The sequence below is a fragment of the Pyrus communis genome, chromosome 9, assembly GCF_963583255.1.
Source record: "Pyrus communis chromosome 9, drPyrComm1.1, whole genome shotgun sequence".
NCBI classification, from domain to species: Eukaryota; Viridiplantae; Streptophyta; class Magnoliopsida; order Rosales; family Rosaceae; genus Pyrus; species Pyrus communis.
Window position 1 is genome coordinate 26,074,748 of NC_084811.1, and position 24,329 is coordinate 26,099,076.

Consider the following 24,329-nt stretch of genomic DNA (forward strand, 5'->3'; position numbering starts at 1 on the left):
AAACCGAACTAGGTTTTTGACTTAAAATAAAATAAATTTCGAACTGCATAGAAAGATTGTTAATTATTAATTTTTTCATTTGAAATTTTGTTGTTGGTTATCATCTTTTTACTAGTATGTATCGTCACATGTATTGATATCAACATTTAACATGATTAGATTGTTAGGATGTAAAATTTTTAAGTTGATGGAATGTTGAATGTTTGTTAGAATGCTAAATAATTACAATGGCAAATGATCGTTTTTATGGAAAGCACTTTTACTCTTAAGCACTCTTATTGTACTATTTTTGAAAGTGAGTGACATTTGGCACGTTGTTTCTAAATGTAGGTGTCACTGTTAGCTTTTTCCTTTATATGTTGCTTTTGTTGTTTACCATACACTTAACTGTTTTTTCTCACAACTGCTTATTCTCACTTTTTTTTCAAAGCACAATAATAACAAACTAACCCTTAGTTTCGTGATACATTGTTAGAATTGTAATGGAATGTTTAGTGGATATTTTTTGCACACTTGTGTGCAATAAGGAAGATTCCGAGACTTGCTTGGAAGCCGAGGCGCACGCCTACTGTTTCTTGTTTTAGCAAGATCAAAATTGGGGGAGAGGATCTCTCCGGACTCAAACCCACCGGATCCTTGTTCTTTGAAGGCCAAGTCGGCGTTGTCCGCCTTCCCGGAGTCAGCGTCGTGCTTCCCTGGAGTTGGCTGGTCTAATTTAAGCCCACAAATTGTACTCTCTCTCTCCCCCCTCCATTGTTAAACATCTGAGAACACCAATCGAAAAAGAAGAAAATAAAACATGGGAAGCTTGAGAAGAAGCTTGATCACGAAGCCAACTCCGGGGAAGCACGACGCCAACTCCAGGAAGGCCGACGACGCCTTCAAAGAAGAAGGATCTAGAGGATCTAGAGGATCCGGTGGGTTTGGGTCCGGAGAGGATCCTTTCCCCAAAATTGGGAACGCCAGTCCGTACTGCCCTACACGGTCGAACACCAGTCGAACCTACAAGCGTCCAAGCTTTTAAGGATTGATGAAATCTCGAGTTTTAGGATCCGAACTTTTAACGATCGGAGTTTCATTCTCTCGGTCACAGGTTTCCAGTATCCAATCCGCAAATTCGAGTTTCTCTTAAAATGTCGAGAATTGGATAAAAGTTTACTCGGTTCGGTTCATCAGCTAATTCACTCCCGCCGGTGAAAAAGCCAGTTTCAACAAAATTTTAACCGCGTACCGTTAAGATGGAAACTCGCAATGACTTGGCCGGAGCTGGTAATCCTGTTTTCACAGGAACCCAGGAGTTGCTCCGGAAAACAAACTATCAGCACACCTACTACCTACGAAAATACGAAGACAGGAACTCACGGAAATAATAGTATATAACCATCACCCGAATTAGCAAAAGCAGCAACAAAAGATCACGCTAACGATTCTAACAAGAAGGGTGAAAAACTTAATAAGACATCTCAGAGAATATCTCAATTCCAGTAAACATTCATGTCTCTTACTTCCCCGTACACTAGGATCTTTCCTATAATAAAAACTCGCCATTGCATGCGGCAGACTCCTAAACCAGGATCAAGAAATTACCTTACCGCCTGCAAAATGCTTCACACCGAATACTGGACATAGTTCTTGGACAACAGCCAACTTGTATACAAGTAACACGGTAAGCTGCTTGAGATAACTGAGTCTTGATCTCGGAAGCAGGTAGCTCGACTTTGTATCTATCATGCTACTACTTGTGTTGGTGCTGCTGAGGGTCGTTGAAGTACTGATCATTGTTCTCTGCAGAACCATCCCATTGATCATCATGATTGTTGCTGTTATTATTGTCATCATACTTATTTCCAGAATCCACCTGTTCCCTCTCCTTGTTCCATTGTTCGATCTTAGCCCTTCTTTCGGCACTACTTTCTCTGGCTGGAGGACTCCTCCTTCGCCCAGAGCCCACAGGGCTTCTACTTCTTCCTCTACGCCCAGGACTACGGCTTCTAGGCCTCCTGCTTTTATCATTGAAACGATGATCTCTCTCATCTTCTCCTCTTCTACCGAAACCACGACCTCCATGTGGGCGCTCCTGATAACCACCACGTTGATGCCTTTGAGGACTGCGGCTTCTGCTTCGACTGCGACTATGCCTTCGCTTGTTTCTCCCAAATAACCGCCTCCTCAACTCCCTAATAATTGACAAAATTATGTGCTATAAACAAACAAGTCTTAATGAAAATCATGCTGTTTGCAAAACATGAGAAAAGCACCATCTCACCTGCTAATTTTCTTCAAGTGCATGAAGTTGCAGTAGCCACCTCGATTGCATACATTTTCTTCATACTGCCTACAGGTAGCTTCACGAAAATCCGTCACCGGGGAAAAGTCGACAATGATGGGACGCCCTAGAATGTTTAACATTCATCATATTACCAAAACGTTAGTAATTGCATGATAGCAGTAACCCTACTACTACCAATAGTACTATCATTGTAAAGAAAGAACAATAAAAAGATCAGGAATAATAGGAGTGGCCACCCGACCGACAAAAAATATTGAAACTCTCCTGATTCCAATATGTACAATTAAAAGTAACTCAAATTGACCGGAACCCTACCGATATAATTTTGAGGATAAAGCTTCATTACATTAACTTGCAAATGGTTGTAATGATTAACAGTGTCACAAGTTACTGAGGAATTAAATACGTGTGCTCTCGTTTAATGGTCCAACAACTATAAGACAACCATGCAGTCATTTCTACGGATCAAGTTTTATGGTTGATGTATGAATCATCTACAAACGATTTTTAACCTTTATTTCTTCCTTTTTAAAGTAAATTTTGTAATCTACTAATGGGTAAACTTTATGGCCAATGGACACTCCCCCTTTCGGCCTAGATATAAAGATGAATAAAGTATGTTTGAACCAGAAAAATAAACATGGAACTAGACATGGGTACACATATAAGAACCAATCCGTCTCTGTAATGGATAAGCATCAATTCAAGATCAGTCCAATTAAAGGAAAAACAAGAGTACAGCCAAAATACACATATCGGTGGATAACTATGAATTACCTGAACAAAATGTAGTTCATCAAATCATAATCTAAGATGAGTAAAAGACGGACCAAAGTACAATGCTTGTAGCTCAGAAAACCTAATTCGGCCGTTCCAACCCACTTGGGCTAAATTGGACATGGTCTGAAACTTTGAATCTCAATACCTAAAGACCTGAAACCAGATTTATTAATTAATCGTATTTACGGAACTGTCATAGTTTACGATAATGCCAAGCCAGGAAATAATTATGCAACACCATTACAAATTGAAATTTGAGTAACTCACTCAAATGATTGCAAATCTATAAAATAAGTATTGTCTTCTAACAATATACAAATAGAAATTTCTTATGTGAGATTGTGTGACTGCACAATTTACTTTCACCCGAAATCCAACAGTCTCAAGGCCAGCCCTGATAGACAGCATGTTTAAAATTCAAACAATCAAAAATTCGAAATAAACCCGGTCCGCTTTTATAGCTCGACTCTAAGTTGGAAGTTCAGCAATAACGTGCAAACTATAAACACTGAACTGCAATGTAGCACACTACATCTACTGATCATAAATCCATCAAAAGACAGGAAAGTGACTTCGGCGGAACATATTACAGCGGCAGATAAAGCCACTATACCATCATGACTATCGATCATGTTATCCGTAACATATCAAGATAAGATAAAGGAGGGGAACTAACCTGCATAGAACCTCCCAGTGAGATTCTGAAGCGCAGCTTGAGCATGGTCTTCCTCCCTGAACTGAACGTACACATTACCAACCTACTCCCATAAACACATGAGCACAACCAATCAGTCCAACACCAAAGATCAAAAATTCAAAAACAAGGAGACACAGAAACCCTAGAAATTATACCATGTGATCAGCCAAATTGTCACAGATATTCAAGCTCTCGATCTGTCCGTACTTGCTCAGCTCCTCAAACAGATCCTCATAAAAATCCTGCATTCGAAACGAAAATCCAATTCCGATTAAAACCAAAATATATGTATAGATATATGGGGAGAGAGAGAGAGAGAGAGAGAGAGAGAGAGAAATGAGTGACCTCGAAGTTGTCCTGGATCTTGCGGGGGTCGATGGCTTGGCCCTTGGGGTCGACGCCGGGGTTGGTGAGCATATCGGGGTGCTGGTACATGTTGGAGAGGAGGAGGGTGGGGCTAATGCTGGGCTTGGTGTGGAGGCGGGAGCAGCGGTCGCCGTGCCGGCAAGCTCCGATCTTGAAGTAGAAGGGGCAGTTGACGCGGTCCTTCTCGGTGCCGAAGATGGATGCTAAGTGCTCCGCCATGGCTGTGACCTCCGAATTGTGATTGTTTGATGCCTTTGACCTTGTTTTAGGGTTTTAAGTTTTATGAAACGCGCAGCGGCACCGCTATTGTTGTAGCTTGAATAATTGCCCCGTTCAAACTAATAAAGATAATATTTTGGTGACCTATTAACGTCAAGCAGGTTTGCCCGAGAGGTTAAGGGGGCAGACTTAAGATCTGCTGTACATAAGTACGCGTGGGTTCGAACCCCACAGCCTGCATTCTTTTTGTTTTATTAAATTTTTTTTGTGTTACTTGGTAGGACTACTTCTTAACCAACAGGATTCTCTTCGGATTCTTTTGGTGAGATTCATTTTTCTTAACCAACAGGATTCTCTTCGGATTCTTTTGGTGAGATTCATTTTTATTTAAAATTAAACACAAACAGCATCTAACAAAAACTGATCGCACGATATACAATAAACGAACACGATTCATCGAAATCCTCACGAAGATGATCTGGCTAGGATCCGGATTCACTTCTTAAGGGCAACTCTCGTGCTCCATGGGACTGTGAAGACCAAGCAAGACCAACATACAAAAGAATCTCAGCGAGCGGTACCTTACTCGATGTCTATGACGTTTTTTCTCCATACACTGATATTCGACATTAAGGGGAGAGTGGCACTTGTTATAAGCCACACCATAGGTTAGTCATAGTACTTCAATAACTTGTCATTAATGTGAGTCAAACATAAAACCTTTCATTTACAAAAGGAGACAATAATTATGATGTTTCTTATCAATCTCAGACCAAATCAAACTTGAAAAACATTGAAGCGTTCTTATCAATCACAATCCAAAACGAACTTTTGAAGCGTATACAACACGGAGACTCCGTCCAGAGCGAACACTCCAAGCATATTGAAGATGAACACGTTTCTCCGGATCAAAAGAAATCGAATGAAACGTTCCTTCTTGACTACGATTGATAAAAACAATACCCAAAAGGGTGTAGGGAGTAACTTGACATATCACTCGAAAAGAGTAAACGATAATTGCACAGCGAACACTGAAGCAGAAGGATGAAAACTTGTTCTTAAACACAGCACATTCACAAAACGATTACCAAAAAATAAGTAGCAGCAAACACTAAAAAAAAAAAAACAACTCAAAACAGAGTACATAGTCGAACATGCTTACTCGAAAACTTTCAGTAGACCACTGTTTTCAAGCTCTCAGAACAAAACTTATCTGAAACTTATTGGAAAAAGGGTTTCAAGTTCCACATAACTATTCCCTATGTTGTGAAACTCCGATTTCTCACATCCCGCAAAAGCTTTGGAAGCACTTCATAATCTAATAGGGCTCAACAGGCACGCGGAACTTGGCTCCGGCATACACTGCCTCTGAACCAAGCTCCTCCTCAATTCGCAAGAGCTGCATATACAAAACAAGATATTTTCAGAAGCTAAATTAAAGAAGAATTGGACGAAGCAATAACCAAAGAAATTTAACAAAATCATACGAACACAAAGAAACTAGTGCTGGTACAAACCTGGTTGTACTTGGCAAGACGCTCCGACCTACAGGGAGCTCCTGTCTTGATTTGTCCCTGAGAAAATTTAAAAAAAAATCATGAGAAATCAAATGAGGGTGTTTGGAGAAAACTGAGGGATGACATAGATTTCAGATCAAATAATTACCGTGGCCAAACCCACGGAGAGATCAGCAATGAAGGTATCCTCGGTTTCTCCACTGCGGTGGCTGGCCATCACACCCCATCCAGCTTTCTTGGACATTCTAACAGCCTCAATGCTCTCAGTTACGGATCCAATTTGATTCACCTGTATTCCAAACAAGATTAAAAAGGGTTAAAATTTTCATGATGGTAAAAATACACAAGCTCTAGTATGATCGATTAAGGAGTGAGATCCCTGTCGTACCTTGAGAAGAAGAGCATTGCAAGATTTCTCCTTGATTGCCTTCTCAACCCTCTGAAAATATAAACAGGAAAAGTAGAGATGTCAATGAAGTTAGGACATCAGAAAGATACATTAAATTGATTCCCCTTTTTTCTCGGGGGAAAGAGACTAGGTAAACATCGCTTAAGAAATCAACCGACCTTGGGGTTGGTGACCAACAGATCATCTCCCACAATTTGTACTTTTTCTCCAACTTCAGCTGTCATCTTGGCATAGTGTTCCCAGTCATCTTGGTCAAATGGATCTTCAATTGAAACAATAGGGTACTCACTTGCAAATGACTTGTAGAGGTCCTTTAGAGCATTTCCTGAGATCTTTTGGGAACCATCATTTTTCTGTACAGACAGAAAAGAAGATAGAAAATTAAGTTAACAATTAATTAAGAATAAACATTTTTCGAGGTTGGATAAACAAAAAGCGGCAACACAGATTCAATGGAGGGGATTGTAAAAAGGCTACCTCTTCCTTGAAGTTCAGATCATAGGTTTTATCTGATCCATAAAACTCAGATGCAGCAACATCCATTCCAATGACAACCTGAAGAAAACAAAATGAAATTCCGTTCATAACTGTTGCAGAGTCAAAAAAATTTCTTTGTAGTAGAACTTCGGTGATTAGAAATAAACTTACTTTGCCGGTGTATCCAGCCTTCTCAATGGCTGTCTTGAGCAATTCAAGACCTTCCTTGTTCTCCTGAATTCATGTAAAAATAATGATGATTTCAGTACACAAATGTGCAAGAAATAAAAAGGAACGAGTAAAAACTTCAATTGAATGATTAGGTTTCTTAAAACTATGGTTAACCTGGATGTTAGGAGCAAATCCACCTTCATCACCAACATTGGTTGCATCCTGACCGTACTTCTTTTTAATCACAGACTATAGAGAACACAAGACAGTGGTCAGTGAGAAATTAAGAAGCATAATTGAATCATGCAAGCATGCTCAACATATCAAGGGCGCGGATCCTGAAAATATTGGGGGAAAGTAACGGCGTGATTTAGCAGACAATTCAGGGAAGAGAAATATTAAAATTCCCTCATCGCAATGACCCTATGATGATCTCATGAATATAGAATAAGAACAATACATTCCCAAAATACTCTAAACCCCTTCCCTCAAGGAAAGGGTAACCCACCTTAAGGTTGTGATATACTTCCACGCCCATCTTCATGGCTTCCTTGAATGAGGAAGCTCCAACAGGAAGAATCATGAACTCCTGCATTGCAAGCTTGTTTCCTGCATGCGATCCACCGTTGATGACATTGAAAGCAGGAACAGGCAAAACTAAGTTCTTGTTGCCAGCAAGATTGGCGATATGCTGCAATTTAAGAGATGGCAACATTAAAATCAGACATGCAATGAAAAAGATACAGATAAAAACGGAAAAAGCAATTCATCCAGTCCTTTAACACCTAACACTGAACAATAAATAGAAAAGAAGCGCAATAGATATAATCTGATTCTGATCTACACGAAGCTATTACCTTGTACAGAGGAATTTTCTTGACGCTAGCGCCAGCCTTGGCGACTGCAAGAGACACGGCCAGAATGGCATTTGCACCAAGCTGAAAAACAAAAGTATATCCAAGTTAGTTTGACTGACAATTCCTACAACCAAAGATTTGCACATATAGGCCAAACGTAACAAGCACAAATATGTTATACCTTTTGTTTGCACCAACCCCACTCGTTAACAGTTCCATCGAGCTGTTGAACCATGAAGTTGTCAATAGCAGTCTGTTCACTTGGGTCCTATATAATGCAACAAGAAATCCAAGTAAAACGTTAGAACATAAAATTTCAAGTAAAAACAATAAATCGATTAAAACGAAACACATTATGCAATAGCACGCGAAATTCAACCAACCTTGCCGATCAAAGCAGGGCCGATGATTGAGTTGACATTGTTCACAGCCTGCACACAACATAAAGGTTAGTAAACCAATCACAAATACATCAACACAATGTTCAAACTGGGTGGTATGTAAAAGAAAAGTAACGGCAAAGCGATTGCCAATATCTCACCTTCGATACACCCTTTCCGAGGTAGTCTTTACCTCCATCGCGCAGCTCAAGGGCCTCGTAAACTCCTGCAAGTCAATGACAGTCGATAAACCAGATGCATGCAAGCCAACAAACAAGAATTGCACCATACAAGTTCAAAAAATCGTAGCGTTCGAAGAACACAAAAAACATACAGATGGATGAGAGAAATATATACCAGTGGATGCACCACTTGGAACAGCGGCTCTGGCCAAAGTGCCATCGGACAGTATGATATCGACCTGCAATGAACACACATCAATTTTTTTACTTTCCATCGCACAATTATCGATCTATTACAAAAATTAAATTCAACAAAATTACGGACTAAAAATTTGAAATAAAAAAAAAATTAAATTCGGAAAAATAAAGAACAAATGATTTTTTCTGTAATCAAACACCAATCAATCTACAGAATACTGGTAAATCTGCATGTCCTAATTAAGAAGGAAACGCATCATTTTAATCGAATTGAATAGCAAAAGATGATTGCGATCAGTGATCGAACAAGTAGGTCGGGGACCTAGAAACTATCGACGAGAGAGCGAGAGAGAGAGAGATGCGAACCTCGACGGTGGGATTGCCACGGCTGTCGAAGATCTGCCTAGCCTTAATGCTCTGGATCGTCGCCATGGATGGATGCAGAGAGAGAGAAGTGAGAGAGTATGTGTCGAGAAAGTGAGACGAGAGAGAGTTGGCAAGAGCCTTGGTCGGGAGACTGAAGAGACGGGCATATATGTAGAGAATTTTGCTTAATTACAGCCGTCCGATTTTAATCTTTTAGGTTTAGCTGACCGATTAAGCAACTTTTTAATTATTGGGGTTAGAAAATAAAAACATAAAAAGCGAGAAAATTAAATAAATATATAAATAAAAGAAAAAGGAAAAATGGGTAGGTCGTTTCTGACTTTCTAGTTGCACGTGGTATGGTACGTATGATTTTTACCTTTTATAAGTTAAAAATCACATTTTATTTTTTTTATGGTATAAAAAAAAATTATAGTCATGAAATTTAATTCTCATTTTCCTTTTTCTTGTAAATAAGGAGTTTTATTGGTTGTGCATGCAAGACTTTTAATTATTTGGTAAGAATATAAATGCACTATTATTATTACTCTACTCACTTTATATATCATACATTATAAATGCAGATCATAATTTAAATTTTTAATGATTTGATACAATTGTTTACAATAAAAAATGGGACAACTAGTGGCAAGTCACGATTATCCATCTTTTTCGCGGGCCAGAAAGACTCACAGAGACATTTCAGCTTTCTTTGGCCACAAGTCTAAAACGGGTTTCGAACTCAAAACTTCCAGTTTTTAATTTGAAAGAAGTCTTGTAATCCACCAATTACCACTGAACCACCAATTCGTGATTGAATTAGCACTCGTTTAATATTATACTACATGAATCTTTCATGACTTATATTATATATCAATTGAGGACGTAAGTTTTTTTTTTTCTTTTTTTTTTCAAACATATATTTTCTATAATAATATATTTTTGGTCAAGCATGCATTTCTGTAATTAAGCAAGCTTTCGATGCGGATCTGCCAAGGCATATTCTCTCCTGCGGCATGTTACGGGTTGACAAAACTGTAACATCTCTGCACTTCAAACTCTTTTCAGTTTCTGCATCCCTCATCGTGTGATATGGACAGAGATCGTCTTTGAATTTGTGTCCTGAATCTAAAGCTCGGACAACTCAAATTGAATTTGACGATCTTTATTAACTCATTTGTTTGTCCACCTTACAAAAACTAAAGGCTTCAATGTCTCTTTCATATAAACCAAGGGCCTGAATTTCCAAGCCTTTAAGCTCTAAATACTTCTAGAGGCGATTCAAATTCAAGACATATATATTGACCATAAATCTTTCTATGTGTTCGGAACGCCAGTCCATGCACCACGCTTCATAATATAAATAAGAAAAAATATATGTACAGTATTCGTTATGATACGTGATGTATGAATTTGTTTCCGAATATAATGAGTTAATTCCATCCAATAGAGTCCATTTCTAAGCTACTGGCCTTATTTATTTCAATTAATTAATAATATTGTATAATTCATCTTTGATTTGACTCCAGAAGTCTGAAGTGGTTGGTTCTCTCTAAATATTAGTGGTTTTACTCTTTTTTTTTTAATGTATATTTCCATTCAAAAATTGGTGGCTGAATGCGCATGGGATTGCATGCTTGTATTTTGTTAAGACTTTTGTGGCATAAACTACGAACTTGAAAACAATGGACTGATAGTTACTTGGTAGATAAATTTTGTAATGAGAACCTTTGGCTCGTAGGAAAACAGAAGACTATGGATCATGAGTACACATATATATAGCAAGTAACTTTGTTTCACCCGGAAAACAGAAGACTATGGATCATGAGTACACATATATAAAGCTTTTCAAACCTTTGGCTCGTAGGAAAACAGAAGACTATGGATCCGGGTGAAAAGCTCGCGCAGGCGGTGTTGAGTGCCCACTCAGTTATTACGTCGATCAGTTTATGCGCATCAAGTTACTATCTAGTCGAATGAGAGGTTATCAGAGGCACTATTCAGTCACTTTTTTTGGCCTCCATGGATCAACTGACAGAGGCAGAGCTATGAAAGGACTAGGATGGTCTAAGTCCATCTTAACATTACTTTCACGCATAAAAATTTAGTGTTATGCTTATGATTTTCAAGATTTTCGTAGGCTCAGAGCCTCAACCTGACTTTTACTTTAATTCATTTTGTCAAATTTGATTTGAGGTTGGTGGCTCCTATGGAGTTTAGGGAATTTGTTGCTTGTGAGTTTTGAGCAGGACTTTGGTTTGGGGATCAGTGAAGGGAGAAAGGAAGAAAGTCAAAGAGGCTTAGAGTTTAGGCTTAAGGAAGATGATGATTAAGATGACACCAAACCATACTTAAATGAAGTTGGTCGGTTGCTCATCATATGGCAGAGTAATTTTTGTAAGATCCGAAGAGGGTTTGGAATTGAGACATTTGGACCCCTCATAGGCTAAAATTATGGCTTCACCACTAAACTGACCACTTTGAACTTTGAGGGATTCGCCTTTGGCTTGAGTACTATCACCCAAGAATACGAAGCCAAAAATCATCATACTATTTAGGGTTTGTTTGAGATTGTCTATGTTTGAAGCATTTTCTACTCATAAGCACTTATGTTAGAAGTGCTTTAATTAGAAACACATTGAAATTTCTATTGAGGGTCTAAGTGAAATACTTGAAAGTTCTACTTAATGAAGTGTATAACATGTAATTCTCTTGAAAGTGATTATATGATTCAAAAACACTTTTTAACTTTTTATGTTGATCGTGAGATAGTGCTTGTAATAATTTCACAAACAATCTCAAACATGACTCTAAGGTAACATATTTGAATGATTAGAACCTCGAAATTGTTGTTTAGTGTTACATCATGTTGCTAGAAAGGGTCATACTTGAAGAGCTTTTTTTTTTTTCCTCGAATGATATTATAATTGAATATAGAGTAGGGGAGAGGGGTACAAACTTGAGTGTAGACGTAGTGGGAAAATTAAAATACTCTAACCAACTCGACCATGTGTATTTAATATTCAAGAAGTTCTAAATTTTGGATTCTCTGTTAATGTAAAAAAAAGTGAGGTTAGTTTGGGATCTTACTAACACAGATCGATCATTGATTTGTTGGCCTACTATTATCTTGTGAGTTATGACTTGGACTCGAACGCTGTTTGAAGTACACCCAAGTTTCGTCTATAGACACATGTTAATTTTATTTAGAATAAAAGACTCTTATACAGTTATACTCATACACAAATTATCATAAAAGGGCTTAGTGATTTATTCATGAAAATAATTATTTTCTTTGCACACCTATAGGGTTTTAAAACAACTAGCGTGGTAACAAAGTGACTGAGGAACTCTGCAACAGTTGCATTTTACTATACCGTTCTAATCTAAACTTCACAATGATGTCACCCTCTTCATAATTAATACAAGAAAAATAAGTGTCCAAAGAAAATGAAAAATAGGTGTCCAAAAAAATTCATAAAAAGTAAAAGAAGAGTATTATTAAAAGTTTGGTAAATTATTTAAATGTGTGACAGTAATTTAAGTGTCTAAAAATAAAACATAAGTGTACACAAAACACATAGATTAACTTTAAGTCGTTTCACAAGTGGTTGTTTACTATAATGATAAAAATATGTTAAATTCTTACATAATAATATAAATTCGAACTCTAACGATGATTAATCTAATAAAAATCTAATGGTTGACATAAAATAAAAATAAAAATAAAACTTTAGAGTCGTTTCACTTGCAGCCCGTGGGCTTGACAAAGACATGCAACAATGTTTTCGCTTTTTTGTTCAGTAGATTGGCAACTTTTGCAGCATATCACAAGGTGTCAAGGAAAACACGTGCTGACGTAAACTACCACGTGTGGCCTAACTTCAACTGTAGCATGACAGTACTTAAACACTACTACTACACGTGTACACCATCACTTCTTTTGGTTTGAAAAGAGAACACAACTTTGAATGGGTTCGGATCATTTTGCGAGAATTTTAAGAATTTTTTAATTATGTTTATTTATCGTATATCATGCGATTAAAAATTATTGTAAATTATTATATTTAAAATTAAATATAAATAGTATCTAATGAAAATTGACCGTATAATATACAATAAACGGACATGATTGAAAAATTTCTGAATTTCTGAAATCCTCGTAAAGAGATCCTGAGAGGATCCTCATTCGAGAACTTTGGACTTCCATATGGCCCTTCAAACCTGCGGGAGTGAGCCACTTGTAACAAAACTATAGGCTGCTTGATAACTATTTTCAGTTTTTTATTTTTAAAATATAAAATTAAAATTACTCTATTGAGGTTTCAATATTTAACATGAAAATTTAAAGTAAAATACTAAACAAGTTTTTCAGAAAAATAAAAAACTGTATAATGAATTGGAAACTAAAAACTATAATGAAATGGTTATCAAGAGCCAAAAACTACATAAGCCACACTTTGTCCTAAAAAAATGTTCATTTTCAATAAATATCGTGTCAGAAAATGATCATTTGGATGCATCAAAGTTTGAGTTTTACTGTCAGTAGTCTTTGTTAGAGCGCGATCTACAAATTTCTATGTAAAATTATATCAATAACAGTTGACAGTTAGGCGCCACAATTTATACACTAACATTTGTATTTGGATATTTTCAAATTATGTGTCATTTTTTACAAAGAAAACAAGAACATTAATGCATTTGAATTATATTTTCTATTTTTCATCATAATTCTTAGCTAAAAGCATTAAAGGTTTTGCTGTTGTGTTAAAAATGACACATCATTTCTTCAAATGAAAAGATCTAAACACAAAAGGTTAATGCAAATATTCCTAGCATTCCCCAAATACGTAATAGGACGATAATCAATCGAACTGAAATGAATTGTACTAAAGGAGAATTAAAATTCGAATTTTCACTATGAGTTTTTTATATATTTTTAATATAACGATATTCTACTAATGAATTGTGAATTGTGTTTGTGGAGAGGATACATCCGAGTGAATATGTCCAAGAACAAGTCCTATATCCAAGAGGATCCGCGGATCCTCTTTGTGAGAATCCTGATAATCATCTAATCATATCCGTTTATTGTATATTGTACAAAATTATTTTAATTTTTTATTTAAAATTGAATATAAATAGCACTCGATAAAAAATGACGATACGATATACGATGAACAAATGTGATTGAAGCATCTCCGATCCTTGGATTCCTCTTTTGTCCGATATACGTTGATATTTCTTGTGGGGGCAGAGTTGGAGGTATATGAAAAACTCAGATGCCCACACAACAGAAGCTCCAATAAATCCCATCCATCCGACCCTTCTCGCAGCCACCTCTTATTTTCCCTCTGCCCAAAGCCCTTAAACCCAACAAACCCAGCAAGCATACCCAGCAAACCCAAAGCTTACGCCTCTCTCTCTGTCTCTCTGGCTCACTCTCTGACTCTAAAACTCAAACCACCAAACATGGCAGCCACCCTCACAATCTCAAGGCTCCTCACAGCCCCCAAATCCCTCGCTTTCTCCACCACCAGCGCCGCCGCGGCGCCCAAAACATCTCTCTTCTCATCCAAATCCTTCTCCTCCAAAATCTCCTATACCCCCCTCCCCTTCAAGCACTCCCCCCGCCCAAAACCCCTCCTCCGCTTCTCCACCACCGCCTCCAAACCCATATCCGCCACCATCGCCGTCGGCGACAAGCTCCCCGAAGTCACCCTCTCCTATCTCGACGCCGCCGACGACGTCCAGACCGTAACTGTCTCCGACCTCACCAAATCCAAGAAGGCCGTCCTCTTCGCCGTCCCCGGCGCCTTCACCCCGACCTGCTCCCAGAAGCACGTCCCGGGATTCGTGGAGAAGTCGGGGGAGCTCAAGGCGAAGGGCGTCGAGACCATCGCCTGCATTGCGGTCAACGACGTCTTCGTGCTCAAGGCGTGGAAGGAGAATCTCAACATCGGCGACGAGGTGCTGCTGCTGTCCGATGGGAACGGCGATTTCACGAGGGCGATCGGGGCGGAGCTCGATTTGAGCGATAAGCCGGTGGGGCTGGGCGTCAGGTCCAGAAGGTACTCGCTTTTGGCGGAGGACGGAGTTGTTAAGGTCTTGAATTTGGAGGAAGGCGGTGCCTTTACTTCCAGTGGAGCTGAGGACATTCTCAAAGTCCTCTGAATTTGCTTCTATCGGCGGCGGTGACGGCGGTGGTTAGCTATGTGAGGTTTTTCCTTTTTTACTTCTTGGGTTTTGTTTTTAATTTATGAGTATAATACTGTGTTGCGGCCTTTGCCGGCTTGTAGCTTAGTTGGTTAAGAGTAGCTTTGCAACCGAGGTCCTGAGTTCGATTTTCCGCTCCTCCAATTACGCTTGTATAAAAAAGAACAAAGAGATCTGGTCTCTGTTTAATAAAATCAGTTGGGTTTTCTGATTTGATGAATGTAGAAAGTTCTGGTTTTTGAATTTTCGTGATGAATTGTTTGTGTTTTGGCATGGTAAAATTTGGTTTGATGGCCTGTTTGGAATTGCTTTTCCATAAAGAACTTATGCTAGAAGCGCTTCTGCGAGTCAAAAACACTTCCAAGTTTTTTCTACAAAATGCAGTCAGAAGCGCTTTTGCTATGCAGAAGCAATGACAAACATGGCAGAAATGAAAGCAAACCATCAAAAAATTACCATCCAATATGAAACCCTAACAGGAACCAATTGTAACTAGATGATTTTCAGCTAATGTTCAAATCAAGATTCTACCTTTCTTTGCAATTGAAGTTCGGATATTGTATGTTTTCGGAATGCTTATCGGAAAATACACTTTGTTCCTTGCTTACATGGAAGAAGAAGAGGAGGATAAACAAGGTACGCAGCAACCATAATTCACCGTACAGTTATACAGAGTCCTCGAAACTTATGTCTTCAACGTATGTCTCCGTCTTCAGCCTGAGGTATCGATTTCCTTCCCGTCTTCAGCCCAGAATCATCCTCGTTAATGTTTCTCCGCATCTGAAGCTGGGCATAGCTTTCCTTCCCGGAGAGCATAAAAGTTGAAGAGAAAGGAAGGTTCATTGCCGGGTTACTGGTTCAGCAGTACTTCTATACGAGTATCTATCTTGGCCAATTCTTGCGCCGTGGACTTCAAGAGCACCAAACATCTGATCCCTACACCTTTGCAACGGAAAACACATCGTCATTAGAGCTGCGATCATCCATTCCGCTGACCACCATTTCTGAGAAGACAATCCCGGGCTCTCGCAACCTCACCTCCTTTTGAAGAAAACCGTGCTCGAACATTTCCCTTCACCCCAAATATGCACCGGTGGAATCCTACAGATATCTTCTCTGGTCCTTGGAGGTTATGACCAGCAATCCAGCGCCCCTGCGAGAACGTACTGCAAGAACGGATACACAAGATTAACATGAAACAAACCTTCAAGTACATCATCATTTGTACTAAAACTTTACCTATTAACCTATTACTTTTCACAATACACGAATCCATTTGACAAGTAACTTCACCGTGCTGAACTGCGTGCATAATCGACGATGGAAAACCAGCCGTAAGTTAGTGTGTGTGTGTGATGTTAGATGCATCAACGTTCTACAACATACATTCCATTTTCCAGCAAAAAGAAAAGCTTTGAAACAGCTTTGAAGATTGTAACTTTTCACGCTAATCCAAAGGCATATTCACATTGAAGACGAATAGGATAAACAAGATATACAGCACTAAAACTCACCATAAAGTTATAAAGATACCATACATTTTTTGGGGTTTTTTATGGAGATGATATGGGATGCTCGAAGCTTATTTCCACTGATAACTCTCTACCAAGTCCTCGAAACAACGAAAAGCTCCTTGCTCGCTTCCTCCAGCCAAAGTTTGCCGGATTACTTCTGAAATTATCTGACCAAGTGCTTTTTGGAGTTAACTGTGCTCCCCTTCAAGGATATGCCAGGCTGCCAGCAGAGGCGTACGCTAAGAGTACTTGGTTACTGGTTGTGCAATATTCTTATATCCTGGCCAATTCTTGTGCTGAGAACTTCAAGAATGGCAAACATCTGTTCCCTATACATTGGCAACAGAAAACACATCCTCATTAGAACTGCAGTCATTCAATCCTTTGACGCTCATTTCTGTGCAGACAATCTCGGCCTCTCGCAACCTCCCCTCCTTTTGAAGGCCAGATGTAAGTTCATGGCACGTCGAGGCGTTTAGAAGAAAACCATTCTTAAACAGTTCCCTATACCAAAAATATGCACCACTGAAGTCCTTCAGTTCGCAGTGTCCCTTAACAAGTAAGTTATACGTATCAGCTTTAGGAGCCAGTCCTTGAGCCTTCATATCATTTACTAAGTCCTTTACCTCTGAAATTTTTCCTTGCTTGAAGTGCCCCAGAATCAAGCTATTATATGTCATCCTGTCAACATAAATCTTCTGGTTTACCATCTCAGAGTGCAAAGCAAGTGCCTTTTGAATGTCTCCGTGCTCTGCGTAACCGTGAATGAGTGCATTATATACAATCCGATCAGGAACCAAGCCCATCTGTAGCATTTCACTATAGAGATTCTCTGCCAATGCCATATCTTCCCTGCTACATCCACTAATTAGAGGATGATATGTATACAAAGTAGGTTTCATGCCCAGACTCTTGATCGTTTCATATAATTCCAGACATTTCTGGGTGTTTCCTGCATCAGAATAACCTAAAATTAGGGAGTTGTATGTAATCACATCCGGGCTATAACAGCTACTTGTAATTTGGGAGACATAATCTTCAGCTTCCATCACCCGTCCTTTCTTGCATAGTCCATGAATGAGTGCATTGTAGGTTACAAGTGTTGGACTTATCCCAGTTTTCGCCATCTCATCGAAGAATCTGAAAGCATCTTTCAGGTTCCCCACTGTACAGCTACCACCAATGAGCATATTATATATTTGTGCATTTGGCAAAACCCCTCTGCTTACCATGTCCCTCAGTACTATCTCAGCTTCAAGAAGCCTCCCGTCTTTGCATAAACCATTTACAAGAGAACCATAGCTCACAATATTTAGCTTAATCCCCTTATTTTCCATCACTTCAAGAATCTGGAAACACTTATCAAATACGCACATCTGCCCGTAGCCATTAATAAGGATGTTATACGTCTCCAAATTTGGAATAACTCCCTTCTTTGCCATCTTCTTCACCCATTCCTCAGCCATATCCATATCCTTTGTCTCACAGAACTTGTCAATCAAAGAATTGAAGGTGATGCAATTCGGCTTCAACCCGCGAACTTCCATTTGTTCAATTGCAAAGATGGCTTTGTCTATCTCACCTCTTCGACAATAACCATTGACGATAGTATTATATACCACTACATCTGGAGCAAAACCAGTTTCCATTAGTTTCTTCAAAACGTCCTCTGCCTTCTCAATGTTTCCTTCCTTGCACAAGCCATTCAAAAAAATGCTACAAGTATAACTATTAATCCTCACACCTTTCCTGTTTGCTTCTTCAAATAAAGCCAGTGACCCCTCACCATCCCCACACCTGAAATGCCCATCAAAGAGTATACTATAAGTAAAACCATCAGGCACAAAGCCGTGAGCTTCCATCTCTTCCAAAATCCTTTTCGCGTCCTCCATTCTCTTCACCCGACAAAGTCCACTAAGCATTGTATTATATGTGACCATATTAGCTTCCACATTCTCATCCTTCATCCGCTCTCTCAATTCAAAGGCCTTCTCCAACTCACCAGCCTTACAATACCCATCAATCATCGTATTGTACGTAACCAAATTTGGGCCCACCTTTCCCTCAACCATCTCATCAAACACCTTCTGTGCGTCTCTCATTTTCTTCTCTTTACACAACCCACTGAGCAAAACATTATACACAAACACACCTGGACTTATCCGCTTTATCTTCATTGAATTCACTAGCTGACCGGCCCTTTCCAGGTCCCCTAACTTTACAGAAGCTTGTATTGCCTTCCCATACGTGAACTTATCAGGTCGAATGCCCTGACCCGACTCGAAAATCTCTGAAAACACTTCAAGGGTCTTGCCAAACTGTTTTGAAGTCACCAAACATTCAAGCATCACATTGAGAGAAGCTAAGCAAGGGCGCGTATCACTTTTCCTCATCAAACTGTACAATTCTACTGCTTCATTCGGCATCTTAGACTCTGAACAAGCTGCTAAAAGCATGTCACAGAATGTGGGTTTCATGGAGGGTGCAGAGAGAGAAAACAAGGTGTAGAGCTCAGTCGGGGAAGAGAAGGGTGAATCGGGGAGAATGAGAAACTTGATGAGCCTCCGTGCAGTTTCAGAGCGACCCTGCTGGAGGAGGACTCGGAGCTTTCGGACTTGCTCATGGCGTTGTTGCTCTTGGAGGTTGGTGGGCTTGTGGTTCTCTGTTGGGTCTTCAATCTGTCGTTTATGGGTTTGGTTGGCAAATGAGTCAGTGCAGAGATTGAAGGAGAGAGGGACTGAGATTGGATTTTGGGGTTTGTTGAGGGCATTCAATATGGATTTCCGATGAAGGTAGACATGCCTTGCCATTTTCAACTTTCGGAGTCTGCATTCTATCATGAACCCAGGGTTTAAAACTGCAAAGGGCTGAACGTCAAATCCAAATTTCATTAGCAGAAAGATTTTGTCAAACTTTCAAAAGAGTCCCCATTGTTTCTATGGCATTCCCCGCCTGTTGATCACAACCAAAAAAAAGAACAAATATAGGAAAAAATTAGCACGACAACTTGTCATCGTAACTAAACGTCTGGCTAGCTCATCTTGCTAGCTCTAATTACTACTTTGGGAAATTAGAACAAATCCAACACAGTGTTAAACTACAGCATATTGTTAAAACAATTTGATCTCCTATAGATGCAAATGATATCTCAAAATATTACAAATAGATGTACGGTTAAAACTAGGACAAATACATGTATAAGCATGTGACATTTATAATCCGTGTTATCTAACATGTTGCGATCCATCCCTTACAAACTTGGCATCAATCCCTTAGGACGTTGAAATCCCTCGACCAAACATAGCCTATAGCCTACAACTATTGGTAATGAGGGGATAGAATCCAAATATACAAATCAGAAAGTTACGAATGAGAGCTACACACACCTAAATTTGACTCATCCAACACGCATTCTCGAGAAAAAGAACATACTTGGAAATTTCTTAACTTAAAACTCAATAGTCGTTCCTTCAAACCTCATAAATCCTAAACACCCACACTCACAAATTCAGTCAATCTCAATATAATTCATATTTAACTTTGTCAATTCTCCAACGCGGGATTGCGAGACAACTAAAACCCAACAAGCTTACCGTGACTGACAGAGTGGCAGGCTTGAAGCAACTCGAGAGAGGAATGCTACTGAATTCAGTGATTCAGGTTCAAAACAATTAAAATCCCTAATTTCCCCAATTCTACAATCCCTAAACCCTAAAATTCAAGAACGAAAGAGAAAAAAAAAAAGAAACACACTTACATGAGGGAGTGAGTGCAGTCCAGTGTAGCCACCGCCTGGAGGTGGAGGAGAGGTGCAAACACAGCGGAGTGCAGAGGAGGAGGAGTTGGGACTTCGATTGACCTTCAAATTCCCTAAATCCCTAATTTTTTTGATTGACCCTTCAAATTCCCTAAATCCCTAATTTTATTTATTTATTAATTCTATCGTAAAAACCCTTCTAAAACCCTGATTAATCTTTTCTGAATAGCCCATGTGTAAAGTAGGTCGGACTCTTTCATGGGCTTTTTCATTGGCCCACTAATTGTTGTTGTATGAGTTTCTTTTGAATTCACAAATCAAGTAAATTTGACCAAAGTCTTTTGAGTTAATGTGGTTACAGTTTTCGTCAAAATTAATCACGTAACACTTACGTAAGTGCTTAATTTTAACAAAAAATCTTAGACTTGAAGTAAAAAATCAGTCAGTTTGTTCTAAAAAAAAAAAAAAAAAACCTAAAATCAGTCATTGTTCAAGGACTAATATTCCAATTTCTCTTAAAACAAATCATAAACTATAACACAAAATGTGTAATTCGTAATGCATAAAGAATAACAAGATCTTCCTCCGTTCACTAGTCACAGACAATCAATACACATATGTCACTAAACCTTTTGGTTAAACCAAGCACCATCAACAAAAAAAATGTGACATCCCACATTGTCCATGGGAGTGATCCTTATATGTATATTCTCATCCCTACCTAGCACGAGGCTTTTTGGGAGCTCACTGGCTTCGGGTTCCGTAGGAACTCCGAAGTTAAGCGAGAAGGGGGCTAGAGCAATCCCATAATGGGTGACCCACTGGGAAGTTGCTCATGAGTTCCCAAAAACAAAATCGTGAGGGAATGGTAAGCCCAAAGCAAACAATATCGTGCTACGGTAGTGGAGCGGGCTCGGGAAGTAAGCCGCCCCGGGCCGAGATGTGACATATGGTATCAGAGCCTAACCCTGGTCACGTGTGTGCCGACGAGGACGTCAGGCCCCTAAGGGGGGTGGATTGTGACATCCCACATCGCCCAGGGGAATGATCCTTATATGTATACTCTCATCCCTACCTAGCACGAGGCCTTTTGGGAGCTCATTGGCTTTGGGTTCCATGGGAACTCTGAAGTTAAGCGAGTAGCGCACGAGAGCACTCCCAGGATGGATGACCCATTAGGAAGTTCTCGTGTGAGTTCCTAGAAACAAAACCGTGAGGGCGTGGTCGAGGCCCAAAGCGGACAATATCGTGTTACGGTGGAGTCGGGCCCGGGAAGTGGTTCTACCCGGGCCGGGATGTGACAATATGGTGTCAGGGCCAATCCCTGGCCGGAAATGTACCGACGAGGACGTCGGGGCCCTAAGGGGGGTGGATTGTGACATCCCACATCGCCCATGGGAGTGATCCTTATATGTATATTCACATCCCTACCTAGCACGAGGCTTTTTGGGAGCTCACTAGCTTCGGGTTCTGTAGGAACTCCGAAGTTAAGCGAGAAGGGGGCTAGAGCAATCCCATGATGGGTGACCCACTGGGAAGTTGCTCGTGAGTTCCCAAAAACAAAACCGTGAGGGAATGGTAAGCCCAAAGCGGACAATATCGTGCAACGGTAATGGAGCGGGGCCGGGAAATGATCCGCCCGGGGCTGGAATGCGACAAAAAAGCCTTAATTTGCTGCAATATATTTCATTTCAGCACCAAGTCTAACTCATTGCTCCTTATTTCAATTTTGTAAGCACGTATTAAGGGTTGGTTTGAGATTGTGGTGTTTTAAAAAAAAAAACAACTTATAAAAAAGTCTGGAACATTGAATGTGCTTGGTAAACAAAAAAAAGAAAAAACAGAAGTGCTTTTTAAAAAAACTTGTTGTCAATGAAACTAGAAAAACATAGAAAAATAAAAGCAAAGTCTACCATGCTTCCGAAAAAATGGTTTTTTTTTTTTTTTTTTTTTTCAAAGCATAGTAAGCAATGCTCATTTAATGAAATATTCAAATGTCAAGTATTCCCCCACATGCTTTATAAAATTACAATATTTACCTCCACATTATTGTCTTTGACAATTGTTATATCACATTAAATGTCATATCATTTTTAGTCATTTAACATATTCAAAGCAATTTATTTAAAAGTTTACCAAACACTCAGATATTGTTTTTTTTTTTATTTTTATATTATTAAAAGCACTTTTACAAAACAAAAGTTTACCAAACACTCAACAATTTTATTTTACAGCTGTTTATTCTCACATCACAGTATAAGCAGTTTTTTTTTAAAAAAAAAGCACAGCAATACCAAACTAGCCCTAAGGACTTGTTTGGAAGTGCCTTTAAAATGAATGAAAGTATTTTTAATAAAAATGTTTTTGGGAACAATCCTTAGTAAAAATACCGAGTAAATTCTGGAAAAACACTTGAAGTGTTTCATGAACTCAAAAATATTTTCAGTCAAACAAGGTCTAAGGTTAATGGAAGAAAATCAGTGACGGAGCCACATCCAGGGTAAGGCCAGGCCCATCCCGGAATTTCACAATATACACATGCTGTCTGCTGGTTTTCACCCATAAAAAGCATGTGGCTGTACAAGTTTGACAATTTTAGGGCGATTAAGGGTCCGACACTTACCGGAGTCATTAATTTCTGATTTTTTTTTAAAAGGAGATTTAACAAAATATTCTCGATACTGTTCACTTTAAATGAAAAATCATATTTATACATTTCACTGGTACTATTTATTATACCTTTAAAAATGACTTTTTTTTTTATTAAAAGAGAAGTTTTTTTTTTTAGGGAAACCCAACCCACAACCTTTTGTTTCTTAAAACCAACCCACAACCTTATAACTAAGCCTGGTTTACCATGAAAAAGTCATTTTCGTTTTGTGGTCAGTTCACATTAAACAAGATCTATACAATTTAGAAGAAGATTAAATTACGTTGAAAGAAAAATTTCATAGGAAAAGTTTTGATTCTTGATCTTAATTTTTTGTTCGAGCCTTAATCATTTTTTATCAAAACTCATAAACAAATCATTTCTTATAATATAATTTTCTTAATACCAGATTTTTCAAACAAATTTTAAAGATCCATCAAATTTGTTTGATCAACATTTTCCATGTAAAAAAAATTAGTTTTTCTCAAATTAATTACGTTGCTATATTTTGTCTAATTTCTTTCATATTGCTTAGAGGCCCATTCTGGAATCGATTTTTGACTCTGTAACTGGTGAAAATGGTACCATGGTACCCCAAATACTTGGTGTAAATGCTTGGTTTGGTTCGTTAGTATGTTACATCTGACAGCTTTTGTGGCTGGACCAACCAATTTATTTGTAAATGTGAAGCCTCTCAGCTTGCATAAATCACAATTGAGAAAAAGACTTGTCTCTGTCATAAGTCTCTTAGGTGGATCTTCATAAATACAACCAAAAAAATCCTTTAGCTAATTGGTCCATACAACACAATAATTTGCATTATACTCCGAAGTAATTTATACTGATTTTTTTATCGTCAAAATCTTATATCGTTGTATCAAAAATAAAAAGTATACAATATATAATCTTTCGGAGCAAAAAAAAAAAAATTCACATTTTCCAATTCAATGTCTGATCCGTGGGACTATTTGTTATTTTCTCTGAAAGATTCGATTGCCGTGATGATATATTGAAATGGAAGAATGGGTGTTGAACGTTTTGAAATTATCAATCTGCATTGTTTTCTGTACTAAACAGAGGATATTGAATCTTTTTTTATATCTCAATACAATGAAAAACTTGCGCATAAAGTATCTGATCACGTCATCTATAAGGCATTTGTGATAAAAGCAAAAAAACTTTGTAGTTTCAACTCTTTTGAGCTCATGTTAGTCTCACCCATTGAGAGAGCTAACCTGATTAGGCAACCTTACCCAGTAATGAAATTTTCTTGTACATATTTA

At 38.6% G+C, this 24,329-nt stretch overlaps 4 protein-coding genes and 1 non-coding gene across 7 annotated transcripts; 2 read left to right on the forward strand and 3 right to left on the reverse strand.

Annotated features, from left to right (window-relative positions):
• Positions 1–1,360: 1,360 nt before the first annotated feature.
• LOC137745035 (splicing factor U2af small subunit B-like) lies at positions 1,361–4,399 on the reverse strand. Its single transcript, XM_068484887.1, has 5 exons — positions 4,113–4,399; positions 3,923–4,009; positions 3,747–3,828; positions 2,267–2,393; positions 1,361–2,177 (listed from the first exon to the last, which is right to left on the reverse strand). Exons 1-5 carry the CDS (start codon positions 4,350–4,352, stop codon positions 1,736–1,738), a joined length of 978 nt encoding a protein of 325 aa, XP_068340988.1. The 5' UTR covers positions 4,353–4,399; the 3' UTR covers positions 1,361–1,735.
• Positions 4,400–4,509: 110 nt separating this feature from the next.
• On the forward strand, positions 4,510–4,592 carry TRNAL-UAA (transfer RNA leucine (anticodon UAA)). The gene has a single exon. It is a non-coding gene; the product is annotated as a tRNA-Leu (tRNA).
• An 883-nt stretch (positions 4,593–5,475) lies between these two features.
• Positions 5,476–9,067, reverse strand: LOC137744643 (enolase). The gene is made up of 15 exons (XM_068484414.1): positions 8,910–9,067; positions 8,521–8,584; positions 8,325–8,389; positions 8,167–8,214; positions 7,965–8,051; positions 7,784–7,864; positions 7,435–7,617; positions 7,101–7,175; positions 6,927–6,989; positions 6,756–6,833; positions 6,437–6,631; positions 6,258–6,308; positions 6,018–6,158; positions 5,870–5,926; positions 5,476–5,751 (listed from the first exon to the last, which is right to left on the reverse strand). Exons 1-15 carry the CDS (start codon positions 8,973–8,975, stop codon positions 5,671–5,673), a joined length of 1,335 nt encoding a protein of 444 aa, XP_068340515.1. The 5' UTR covers positions 8,976–9,067; the 3' UTR covers positions 5,476–5,670.
• Positions 9,068–14,228: 5,161 nt separating this feature from the next.
• Positions 14,229–15,345, forward strand: LOC137744750 (peroxiredoxin-2E-2, chloroplastic-like). Its single transcript, XM_068484540.1, has one exon. It carries the CDS (start codon positions 14,382–14,384, stop codon positions 15,081–15,083), a length of 702 nt encoding a protein of 233 aa, XP_068340641.1. The 5' UTR covers positions 14,229–14,381; the 3' UTR covers positions 15,084–15,345.
• A 280-nt stretch (positions 15,346–15,625) lies between these two features.
• LOC137744748 (pentatricopeptide repeat-containing protein At5g12100, mitochondrial-like) lies at positions 15,626–20,542 on the reverse strand. Of its 3 annotated transcripts, none has more exons than XR_011069625.1 (3): positions 20,397–20,542; positions 16,664–19,591; positions 15,626–16,291 (listed from the first exon to the last, which is right to left on the reverse strand). XR_011069625.1 is itself a non-coding variant. In XM_068484539.1 (2 exons), exon 2 carries the CDS (start codon positions 19,528–19,530, stop codon positions 16,969–16,971), a length of 2,562 nt encoding a protein of 853 aa, XP_068340640.1. In that variant the 5' UTR covers positions 19,531–19,591; positions 20,397–20,542; the 3' UTR covers positions 16,546–16,968. The 3 variants fall into 3 exon arrangements, 1 of the variants encoding a protein (XP_068340640.1); XR_011069624.1 differs by having other exon boundaries at positions 16,640–19,591; XM_068484539.1 differs by lacking the exon at positions 15,626–16,291 and having other exon boundaries at positions 16,546–19,591.
• Between the last annotated feature and the right edge of the window lie 3,787 nt (positions 20,543–24,329).

What these genes read in the sequence shown, in the direction of transcription:
- LOC137745035 (XM_068484887.1), bottom strand. Translation starts at nt 4,352, where the DNA reads ATGGCGGAGCACTTAGCATCCATCTTCGGCACCGAGAAGGACCGCGTC. An exon ending in AGATCCAGGACAACTTCGAG is followed by an intron (nt 4,010 to 4,112) that starts GTCACTCATTTC and finishes TTTCGAATGCAG; the next exon opens with GATTTTTATGAGGATCTGTT. An exon ending in CACTTGAAGAAAATTAGCAG is followed by an intron (nt 2,178 to 2,266) that starts GTGAGATGGTGC and finishes GTCAATTATTAG; the next exon opens with GGAGTTGAGGAGGCGGTTAT.
- LOC137744643 (XM_068484414.1), bottom strand. Translation starts at nt 8,975, where the DNA reads ATGGCGACGATCCAGAGCATTAAGGCTAGGCAGATCTTCGACAGCCGT. An exon ending in GATTTGCTCCTAACATCCAG is followed by an intron (nt 6,990 to 7,100) that starts GTTAACCATAGT and finishes ACATGAATTCAG; the next exon opens with GAGAACAAGGAAGGTCTTGA. An exon ending in GCAATGCTCTTCTTCTCAAG is followed by an intron (nt 6,159 to 6,257) that starts GTACGACAGGGA and finishes TTTGGAATACAG; the next exon opens with GTGAATCAAATTGGATCCGT.
- LOC137744750 (XM_068484540.1), top strand. Translation starts at nt 14,382, where the DNA reads ATGGCAGCCACCCTCACAATCTCAAGGCTCCTCACAGCCCCCAAATCC.
- LOC137744748 (XM_068484539.1), bottom strand. Translation starts at nt 19,530, where the DNA reads ATGAAATTTGGATTTGACGTTCAGCCCTTTGCAGTTTTAAACCCTGGG.